The 11,768-nt window shown below is 32.9% G+C and overlaps 2 protein-coding genes across 2 annotated transcripts; one reads left to right on the top strand and one right to left on the bottom strand.

Annotated features, from left to right (window-relative positions):
• Positions 1–692: 692 nt before the first annotated feature.
• LOC133784971 (vacuolar protein sorting-associated protein 2 homolog 3) lies at positions 693–3,703 on the top strand. Its single transcript, XM_062224235.1, has 11 exons — positions 693–844; positions 936–980; positions 1,348–1,382; positions 1,473–1,523; positions 1,607–1,711; positions 1,822–1,893; positions 2,026–2,097; positions 2,206–2,286; positions 2,487–2,522; positions 2,616–2,671; positions 3,224–3,703. The coding sequence occupies exons 1-11, from the start codon at positions 811–813 to the stop codon at positions 3,273–3,275; spliced, it is 639 nt and encodes a 212-aa protein (XP_062080219.1). The 5' UTR covers positions 693–810; the 3' UTR covers positions 3,276–3,703.
• Positions 3,704–4,269: 566 nt separating this feature from the next.
• LOC133784964 (casein kinase 1-like protein 6) lies at positions 4,270–9,350 on the bottom strand. The gene is made up of 14 exons (XM_062224229.1): positions 8,590–9,350; positions 8,431–8,471; positions 7,987–8,056; positions 7,636–7,784; positions 7,451–7,546; positions 7,158–7,228; positions 6,841–6,902; positions 6,693–6,756; positions 6,499–6,583; positions 6,102–6,228; positions 5,870–5,943; positions 5,726–5,789; positions 5,064–5,203; positions 4,270–4,936 (listed from the first exon to the last, which is right to left on the bottom strand). The coding sequence occupies exons 1-14, from the start codon at positions 8,663–8,665 to the stop codon at positions 4,694–4,696; spliced, it is 1,362 nt and encodes a 453-aa protein (XP_062080213.1). The 5' UTR covers positions 8,666–9,350; the 3' UTR covers positions 4,270–4,693.
• Between the last annotated feature and the right edge of the window lie 2,418 nt (positions 9,351–11,768).

Here is an 11,768-nt window from a genome sequence, read left to right on the forward strand (position 1 = left end):
GAACTCGTGTTAATTTTAGGGTACAACAGAATTCAATCGAAAATTAGCAACAAAAAAAAAAAAATACCCACATATCCAAAATTTCAGATTTTATAAAATAACCAATTTTTTTTTTACCAAAATAAACAAAACTATGAATATATTTATGCTTTGAACATATATACATTATTAGGGTTCAAGAGAGAAAATATGGAAAAAGTGAAAAAGGGTAATTAGGTCCAAAATGAATTTTCCAGGTATGGTTTTGCAATTTTAGACCTTAGAAGTATTTTTATTTTCAATATGCTCATGCTTTTTAAGCATAAGAGGTGGAATTTTCCTTTTGAATTATGTGGACAAAATTAATAATGTTACTAATATTACACTTGTATATTTAAAGTCTTGTATTTAAGCACGATTAATAGTTGGATTTGGCTATAAAGGTCAACTATTTAGAGAGAGTGGGCTAATTGAACTTCTCATTTTGTTGTTTAATACTTTAATTAAATTAAATTAATCATGTATTAATCTAAAAGGAAGTTACGCGTTGACTGAGAGAGAAGTTTCAACTTTTTTTCACTTTCGAGTAAGGACAAAGTTGAAATTTCAAAAATAATGAAGGACTTTATTGAAAGTAAAAAAAACATGAGAAAAAGTTATGGATATTTACTGACAAGTCCTTCCTTATAAATAGAAATCAATCAACGAAACGAAGGAAGAAAAGCTACGAAACTTCTTGGTTGATCCTGACTTCGAACTCTCTCTCTCTGTTTTCTTCTCAATTGCTTAAAACGATTTGGGAATTGGGATCAATAGCTTTCAGATACGGCCATGAATATCTTCACCAAGAAACCCACTGCCAAAGGTTTGTTTACTGTGTCTGAATTATTGTATCTGTAATTCGATTTTGGATCATTATCTTCTTACGGTTTTTTTGGGTATTTGATTGGATTCAGAGGCTCTTCGGGCGAGTAAGAGAGAGATGAACAATGCCACCAGAGGTAAATTATACAAATTCATCGAAATTGAGATTGGAATTGAGATTTAATTTATAATCAATTCGTTATTATGATCGAATTGTCGGATTTATATACGTGGGTGTACAAAGATTTGGAGCTATTATGTTTCGGGATTATTTTGTGTGGAGAATTTCGTATATAAGTGATGAATCGCAAATTTCTATATATAGGCTCACCAATTTATACTATAAGGTTTAACGTTAGAAATGAGTCATTGAAACGATGGTGTGTGAGTGTTGTTCTGTTAGTAATATTCTTGTGTTACTTGATTTATAGATTTTGGAATGCTGGTTACAATATTCAAATGCTCGTGTTTAATTTCGTTGTATTTTAAAATCTGTTTTTTCAGGTATTGAGAAGGAAATTGGAGGATTGCAACTGGAAGTAAGTAAAAATCTTCCAAATGATATTCGTTTTTCAAATAAAAATACAAAATTTGGCCATTATATCTTATGTATTTTATCAACGTCTCAGGAAAAAAAGCTTCTTGCCGAGATAAAGAGAACTGCTAAAACAGGGAATGAGGTATGTTCTGTTCTGTATTCGATTGGATTGTCATTATTATACTCAAACGTCTCTGATATGTTATTGGGTTCTATGTTCTGCAGGCGGCAACTAGAACTCTAGCCCGGCAGCTAGTCCGGCTCAGGCAGCAGATAGCCAACTTACAAGGTAGTCGAGCTCAAATGAGAGGCATATCAACTCATACACAGGTAGGGTAACAAATCTCTCTGTCTACATGGTGTTGCTTCTGGCTTGGCTCTGTCTAGACTCTAGTTTTCTGTGTATTGTGTTCTTAGAATTATTTTTCCCTGTTGTGCAGGCTATGCATGCTCAATCTTCAGTTGCCGTTGGCATTCAGGGTGCCACTAAGGCAATGTCAGCCATAAATAAGGTTAGAATTTGGTGACTGATGAATTGATGGATTATGCTTTACAACACAATCACATTAACCTTAAAGAAAGGGTAATATTTTATATTACTGTGCGTTCAATTTTTTTTGGAGACTGAGATGTTTTACTGGCAGCAAATGGCCCCTGAAAAGCAAGCAAAAGTCATCCGGGAGTTCCAGAAGCAATCTGCACAAATGGATATGACTGTAAGATCTTTTTTCTGTTTTAGAATAGCTTTTCATAGAGAGAACTTCATGTCTGATTGTTAGGTTGCATATTTCTGGGTTGTAATGGTGTAAAGTTCATTCATGCAGACTGAAATGATGTCTGATGCAATAGACGATGCCTTGGATGATGATGAGGCGGAAGAGGAGATTGATGACCTGACAAACCAGGTAGGCTTCTACAAGAGCAAATATTTTGTATTTTCTGGATTACTCTTGAAAAAACAAAGAGGGCAAAATTCACGATTTTATTTTGATGCAAAATGAATCCTTTTACTATGGTGCACCTTTTTCTTTTTGCTAAAACACCAAGTAGCAAGTAGACCTGATCATTGGAATTGATACATTGTCTTTAACTTGTTTTTTGGCAGGTGCTAGATGACATTGGCGTTGATATTGCCTCACAGGTTGGTATTCCGTTACTTCTGGTCTTTGTTGCTAGTTGGTACTTGATTCATTGCCCTTTAGACTGATTATGAGAACACTTGAACTTTTGTTAGTTGTCAATGGCTCCGAAAGGAAGAATTGCAACAAAGAAAACCGAGGATGCTAGCAGGTACCTCCCTTCCTTTCTCATTGAACTCTGTTGATAAATGACTAAGCCTTAAAACTGACTGTGTTTGATTTCAGGAGCTTCTTAACATCAGCTCAGGGGCTTCGATTATTAAATAAATAATTAAATACTAAATACTAGGGTGGTTGGGGTGAAGTCATTACTTTCTCTAAACAAACTTCCTTTTCTTCATTTTACTTGTATTTTCTTTTATTTGCTGCCATGGTTGGTGAAAACCCATAATATCATTGTTGAGCTTGATCATATTGATGGCATTTTGATCTCTACTTAATCTTCTTTACTTGAAAACTCAGCATAAGTTACCTAAAAATATAGATTTGGGATGACTTGGATGCATTGAGTGAAAGGCCTAGCCGCCTAGGGAAAGGAATACAAAAGCTTCATTAAAAATAATCATTGACCTAAATAGCAGTTTTGTTAGATTTTATGGACCTAAAGAAACACGAAGACCATGTTTTTGTGGGATGTGAAATGATTATTTGAAGTATGATTCGTAGAGTTTTGAATTATGCATGAATTTTCACTTCCTTGCAGTTCCGGTATTGACGAGCTCGAGCATCGGTTAGCAGCTCTAAGAAATCCATGAACTGAAGTTTCCAACTCATTTTTTCCCACCCTCTGGAATCTATCTCTTTGAACTATGTAAAGCTTTACTACTCTCTATACATATTTTATGATTATTGCTATTTGGTACCTTAAGGTGTCCAACACTATATGAGATGACACCTTATGGTTGACTAGCGACACTCCATAATTTTTATTAAAATCAAATATGTGGGACCCGATATTGGATTCTACCAATAACGATATGCCACCTCCTTGTAGTGTTGGGCATCAATGGTGCTTCTTAGCATTTCTCATATTTTATGGTTACTTATGCGGTCACCCATTTCAGCTTGTAATTTTTTAGTTCATACACAAATTAAAGGTGACATGATTGTACAAAGTCCAAAGATCAATATTTAAATATCTTTTACCATTGAATTTAATGTAATGAGATCTGGTTCATGACTCCTTGTAGTGTAGTGGGGATCAGTAGTGCTTCTTAGCATTTCTCATATTTGATGGTTACTTATGTGGTCACTCATTTCTGCTTGTAATTTTTTAATTCATACACAAATTAAAGGGTGACATGATTGTACAAGGTCCAAAGATCAATATTTAAATATCTTTTTTCATTGGATATAATGTAATGAGATCTGGTTCATGACTATTCTCCCATTGCCTCGAAATGGAACAACATTACATTTCCCAGATTTCACTCATTACTTAATTTTTTTCTCATCAACCAGAACATTACAACACATCCATTATATCCTTGATGAATTAATTGAGAGTTAAAACCCTTTTTTACCAATTTATTTTCAAGTACCAAACAAGTGTGATTTGCTTGACTTGAAACATGAAAGGCTAATCGACTTCAGTAGTTAGAGAAGTCGATTCTTCATAGCAAACATCTGAGGCCCTGAAAAAGAATTTGGTCATTGGTTGAAATCTAAATCAAAAGTAGTCTTTCTTTATAGGTGAAACAAATTCTTGAAATGGCTTAAAAGTGCATACATAATCAACCAACGCAGGTCTCAAAGAAGAAGTACAAGTATAATGAAGATAGTCATTATTACAGCTACTCGAGTCCGGTACAGAATGAACCCTCAAGTCAACAAAATAATTCTCATACAGAAAGAAAAAATAAACCGTACGCAAATTCTCTGCTACAAGGGGATACATATCAAGACACCCATTACAAAAAAAGCCAAAAGCTCTTCATAGGAGAAAAGTGAGATGAAAATGCATGGGGGAAGATGTCAATATACGACATGGTATTTTTTTTTTTTGTATGTAACCGTGGCGATTAGGAGACACACCCCATTTACCATGAATTGAAAGTAAAAAAATAAAAAAAAATCAAGTAGTTCATCACATATAGGGGGTAATTATGTATCCGTGAGATGAGCAAAGAGATTGTTCTTTTTAGTAGACAACAACAACAGACTCCCTCCCATATTACTTTCTGATGGAAAGGAGCTCAAAGCTACGAAGAGGATCATCTCGGGTGCGTCTTCCTGCTCCCATGGGTGCTAGCAGAATCCTTTGTGTGGTAGAAGGGCGGCCACTACTCGAGACTAGCCGACCATTTCGACCATCACTGTGATCGCCCGAGGAGCTCGGTTTGCTACTTGAGATGACAGCTTTTCTTGATGTGCTTCCATATCGAGAAGAGCTACGTCCTCTTTCGGAATCAGGGCGCTGGAAAATTGAGCATAGTTTAGAAGATTTGGAATCAAGAACACGCTTGTATACTGCGTATTCATTTAACTACTATAAGACCGCATTCCAAGTTTCAAACTAATAAAACCAAAAGCAAAAGTTTTACCACATCTTTCGATGAAGGTACATCCTCTTGTATCCTGTACTTTGTTTGATCATTTCGCGGACTAGGACTAGAACCAGAGACATGTCTCCTGGAAAATACTTCAACCGCACCTGAGAATCTTTCTCGGATCTCTTTCCCAACTATTAACAAATCAAGTGTGAAACTATGTTAAGCATTTTGATAAGAAAATGGAGAAATTTAAAAATAACAGAAAATGATGATAATAAATATATCATGGCTAACACACATCCAAACCAAAGAGTCATCTGATGTAGTGAGAATAGTTGAGAGAGCTTACTATGTGTCTTTCTTCTAGTAATATGTTAGTTTATTTCTTTTATGTGTTTTATTTTGAATTATTTCTATTATGATGTCAAAGTTGTTAGTGAGCTATATAAAACTTATGAGTGGAAATGAAATGACACATTATTGATTATTGATATTTTAAAATAGAGTTTTGAGAGAGTGTTTTCTCCCATTTTGGGGGATTCCCCTGCCATGGATTTGGGATGAGCTATGCTCACCCTTTCCAACCCACTGCGTCATCATCAATATCAAATACCATAATCAACTAAGGCCACAGATATCAAATGTCCCAACCCTGAAAGAAATGGGAGTAGGAAACAAGAAAAAAGCATCTAATGAACTCAAAGAGAACACACCTGAGATTCTTTCTGGTCTTTCTACAGATGGTCCTGCCTGCAAACCAGGTTTTCCACTGACATGCTAAACATAAACAAGAGAACTTAATAAGTAATGTTCCTAGGAAACAAAATTCTATAGTAGCAGCAAGCTTCAATACTGACCCGTCCTTTAGAGCTGGCACCAATCTGGGGATACTTCAATACAGTCCAGTCAAACACATAGTCAAATTGATAACCTGCAGTACTAGCAGTGTCAAGGTAAATTTTGGAAATAAAAGAACAGATAAGGAAGACGCGGATACACACTGAAGAAGTAAACAAAGCATTGGAATAATAGATCTATATAAATATTTACAAACTATAAGAACAGCATAGCTACAATTTGCTGTATTACCTTCCCGAATAAATAGGTCTCTGAAAAGCCTCTTTAAATATGAATAATCCGGTTTATCTTCAAACCGCAATGAACGACAGTAGTGAAAATAAGACACAAACTCCGATGGATAAGACTTGCACAAAACCTGTAATACAAGCCAATAGCTATATAATTATATACTCTTAATGAGTAAGCTTAACAAGTCCAACCATAGACCAATACTACCAGCCTAGGAAGTATTTCTATAATTTATAAGTGCACAGTGCGCACTTAAACACGACAGCAATTAACTGAAAAATACAGTATTCTTCACACCCAAGTCTGCCTGTATATTATACCATATGGCCATGCCAAAGCAGATAAAAGTGGGGGATAGAAAGCGAAGTGCCTTAAAAAAAATTCCAAGTTGTAATACCTCTATGGGAGTTGACACCTTTTTTTCACTAATCTTATCATATTTTTGTTTTTTCGTGCCAGCTTTTAATCCCTGCCAAGGAAGGCTGATGAACAAAAAGTAAAATTAAGTAAAGAACAAGTGAAGATGAATAAACCACTCAACGGGTATCAAATATCGAAGAAAAAAAATGGGGAGGCTAGAGTAGTTTCTACCTTCCTCTCAGAAAATACATAAGTACATAACCAAGAGATTCCAAATCATCCCTTCTGCTTTGTTCTGCAAAAACAATAAAACAAAATATTGAATAAAAGGTAATTCATGAAAACTTAAATATGTAGCTGCCCATTATCACATACTAACCAATTCCAAGGTGAGTATTAACACTCGCATAGCGAGCTGTACCTGTGAGGTTCTTGTTCTCCCTGAAAGATAAGGGAAAAGGGAAAAAAACTGATTAGATATTACAACAAAGGCAAAAAGATTATGCTACATTTTCGTACTATGAAAAGGCCAAAGCTATCAACACCCAACCCCCCAAACTCCAAAAAACAAGGACAAAAACAAGAAAACCAAAGCCATAGAAAAGAAAAAGAAATTTCAGTGTTAGTTTGTTGACCTTAAGAGAAGCATAAACATTCGGTACATTATCCAATCATAGCCTAACATATCAAATATACCTGTAAGGTATGTGCTTGTGAGTCTGAAGATCTCTATACTTCTTTGCAAGGCCATAATCAATGATGTATACCTGCAGCAAGACACTTAAAATCTAAATACACTGATTCTACAAAACACAGGAACAGAAAACAAGATCTCACAGCCGTAAACGATAAAATTTATTTAAAACAATTTATACATTTTGAATGTCCTCAGTGAAACAAATTCCAAAAGTTTGATAAATCTTTACAATAGAGAAGCACATAAATGATTAAATGTGAGATAAAGCACTAAACTCAGAACACCAAAATACCTGATTGGCTTTACGCCCTAAACCCATGAGGAAGTTGTCAGGCTTTATGTCACGATGAAGAAAACCTCTTGAATGCATGTATTCAACTCTGTTGATCTGAAAAGCAACGTTACAAAAAGAAGAGGAACCATATTAGCTTTGAGATTCGATAGCAATTTTTAACAAAGGCAATTGCAAGAACTTACTAATTGATCCGCGAGCATCAACACAGTCTTCAATGTCAATTTCCTATTGCAATAATTAAATAAATCTTCTAAACTTGGTCCAAGAAGGTCAATAACCATAACATTGTATTCTCCCTCAACTCCAAACCATTTGAGGTGAGGAACTCCAGCTTCAAAAGAAGAAAATGAAATATATATTAAAAAACAAAAATAATTACGTAAATCGCAGCAACAGTATTGTTATTATCATCTGAACTCGAATAACAAACATTGTCCAATTAAAGATGCCTGCCTCACAAATATTTCACTCCCAAAAACTATATAAAACTGACCATTGAAAAACAAGTAATGAAATAGATAAAGAGGGCTTACTTCCTCCTTGAAGAAGCATATACAATTTTGATTCATAGTGAAGCTGGGGATGTTTGGTCTTCGTAGGTTCCTGAAATTTGGGATGCAAAAAGTTGAGTTTTTTTGTAATCGATTAAGAGTGGATAATGTTTCGTAGGAAGCTTCTATAGTACTAGTAACTACACTAAGCTTGTTCCAGAATTCAAAATCTCAAGTGTCGTAGTGATAATAACAAAACAAGATCTATAGTCTTTTCGGTAGTGTATATGATTTTGACAATCTTCAGCAGCTCTACTGCCAACCATGTTTGAGGACCGGATTATCCACAATCTCATCACCGAACAGAACTTAGAACTTGTTAGCAGACAAAAAGGGGAGCCTAAGATAATATGTATAGATATATGTAAAATGTATACATACTCATAACAATGTATAAAGCTAAGTAAAACCAAAAAAGTGACATACCAGCTTAACAGCAACCTCCTCTCCTGTTTGAACATTAACACCTACCCGAAAAAAGGACCAATTTTCAGAATAAAAATAATTAAAAAACACAATGCCGGAAACAAAATCAGAACCCCAAAAAGAAAATAAGTAATTCTACCGCATCACTGACAAGCATACCTAGATAGAGCTCTCCAAATGAACCACTCCCAATTTTCCTTCCAAGCTTAAACTTGTTACCAATCACATGCTCCATGATCAATCCAACCTCAACACCTCGATCCAGAGTCTAATAATGGTTAACTTTTTCAAAGATTTATGCCCAATCTAGTCCTTATTTGAGCATAACCTCATATCCAGCCAACAACAATGCCCAAATCTATTCAATAATTTCCCAACTTACACGAAAAAAATCCTATCTTTTTGCCCCCCGAAAAACCGCCAAAAGAGCTAAATAACCGTCCCAAACCAAGCATCAGATCAAAATCAAGTGAAATAGATGCGACCTCCGCAATACCCAATTCGAAATCAGAAAAAGATTCAACCTTTCTCAACGCAATCCTCCAAAAATAAGGTACAGAAAATTCCGTCCAAAGCAAATCAACCTTCCTCCGACAACAAACCCCAAATCCCCAATTTCAGACCAAGAATCGAAACCCTAATCGGAAGAACATTGACCTACATTGACCGTTAACGATCAGACAAAACCCAAAAAAAAAAAAAAAAAACCGAAATAAAATCTATAAATACTTCGTCCCCAAACCAACTGGAGTCTACAGAATCAGGCCCTTATTCAGAGATTTTCTCAAGAACCAAACAGAAGAACACAGTACCCTAATTCGAAACACAAAAGATGAAACTTTGAGAGAAGAGAAGGAAAAGCGATGAGCCGATAAAGAAGAAAAAAAAAATGGAGTTGGAAGAAGAAGGAAAAGCAGGTCGGAAATATAATAATATATATAAAAAAAATTATATATTTATTAGATTGTAATAAGATAATAACTTATCTTAATCTCTTTTATAATAATAAACAATAAAAATGTTGTCTTTGTTGTCTTTGTTTTTTTGTGTTTTGTGAAAACATTTTTATCGTCTAGTAATTAATTTTTTATTTTATTTTTGTTAGTTAAAAAAAAATTGTAATAATAAATAAAGAAATGGTCTTAACAAGTTTGGGTTGTCAAAGTTGAGAAATTTGGTTATACTTTTATAAAACGTGCCAACTCCTCCTTTTTCTCTAATTAGATTTCTAAGTATCTTCCAAGCTGTTTCTATCCAACTTCACAACTTTTTCTCTTTATTTAAATAATGGATAATTGGATATTCTCTATTTTCATTTTCATTAATATTTATATATATATAGATGACATTTTACAAGTTGTAAAAATAAAAAAATAAAAATGGCAATTGGGTAATATTAGTTTTTGTCTTTTATCTAAAGTTGTCTGAAAATTTGAGGTCTTTGTGGTCCTTTAGATGAATAGTCATTATCCTTATTATTTGAGCTAATAATTTATAGTTAGTAATTTTTCTTTTTGGTCTCTTACTTGGCAAAGTATTTCTCACTTTTTTTTGTAAAGAGTGAAACTTTTGCTTGAATATAGGCTTTACATTTTATAAAGAGACTAGGGGTGTGATTGGCATGGGTAACATTTATATTTTATATATTTGTTTTTTGGTTGCAATTTTATATTTTAATTTTTTTTTTAGAAAAATGACTTGGATTATCAAAGTAAATCAATTATTAGAAACGAACATAACAAACGATGACAAGAATCAGTCCAAAGACGCTCATCTAAAATACTAGTAACAGTAATAGCAAGTACATGAATCACTTCATTCGCATTACGCGAAATGGTCCGACAAAATAATGAAAAATTATGTTAATGGAATAATGTTATTATAAAAATGAGTGAAAAGATTATGCGAATGTACAATGAAAATTTTATCGATTTCATGACACATTAACCAAATGATATAAAATCAATATAAAATAATATGTTATTTATTAAAATTAATTAGAAAAAGAAACATATTTATTTTATCTTGTTCATAAAATCAGAAAATGTAATCAAAATGCTTAAATGGACTAAATCAACTTTTTTGATAAATGAAAATATAAAAAAATAATATTTTGGTGAGATATATTTATAAATGATAAAATTATCTTTTGATCTATAATTTCTTTTAAAATAAAAGTCATTATCCTTATCATTTCTATTCTTTTCCACTTTACCTCGCTAAATTCTCTTATTTCTCGTTTTAATAATCATATAAATCAGAATTATTACTGCACAAATAATTTTCTTCCGGATCGCAATGAAAAGTTAGCATAAAGTCTTATAACACCAATAATTTGATTTTCTAGGTATAAAATGGTAAAATAGAGGCTATGAGCCTATAACTAAATGTCTTAATCCAATGAATAATAATTTGACTATTGTTGGGAGTACTTGAGAGCCACTTCTCTTAAATCCAAACTTTGCATAACATGAGAGTGTGTATGCACGTTTTCCCATTCATATGTTATGTACTAACAAGGAACAAATCACCCTTATTTAATATACGGCATGTTTCCTCTCAACTCTTATAAGAAAAATAAATATATATATATATATATCATATCATATTTTCAATATATTTATTGATTACATTTGGGCCTCTTTTAGATTCATAGAGATCTATGTGCTATCCTTGATATGAAAAGGTACTTATGACTCACTTGAGAGAATCCAAAGCTCAACTCTAAGAAGGTACTATACATGTGTATATATATAATGGGTAATTTTGTGGTAGATACCCTTTTGTTATTTTTTGTGTTTCTCGGCTCGTGAATAATTTTTATTGTGATTTTTTTTTATGACCGTGTATATTGTAATTATTTAAAGCATTCTGCAAATTTTTAAGAAATTATGAATAATTTACAGTGCCGAAAATTAAGTTCAAACAAACTGTTTTCCACGCGTATAAAAAAAATTAATTATTCGTGCAACAACCTATTTTAATCTAGTTTTAATTATTTGGAATTTTTTGAAAATTTGCAGGATGCTCTAAATAACTACAATAAACACGATTATAAAAAAAATCGCACAAAAAACTATTAACGAGCCGGAAATCACAAAAAATATACATTTTCAGGTATGCACCATAGCAATACCTTATATATATATATATGCTCAATACCCTATATTTATTTTTTTTAATCGCAATATATTTATATTATTACACCAAATATATAAGTTTACAAATCAAGATTTTTTGTCAAATTAATGATTTCTATACTATGTCAAATTAATCTAATTATGACACCTAAATTAACTTGATGTGAATATGTGGTAATAATTTTTTTTATAAAGGAA

The sequence above is a fragment of the Humulus lupulus genome, chromosome 1, assembly GCF_963169125.1.
Source record: "Humulus lupulus chromosome 1, drHumLupu1.1, whole genome shotgun sequence".
NCBI lineage: Eukaryota > Viridiplantae > Streptophyta > Magnoliopsida > Rosales > Cannabaceae > Humulus > Humulus lupulus.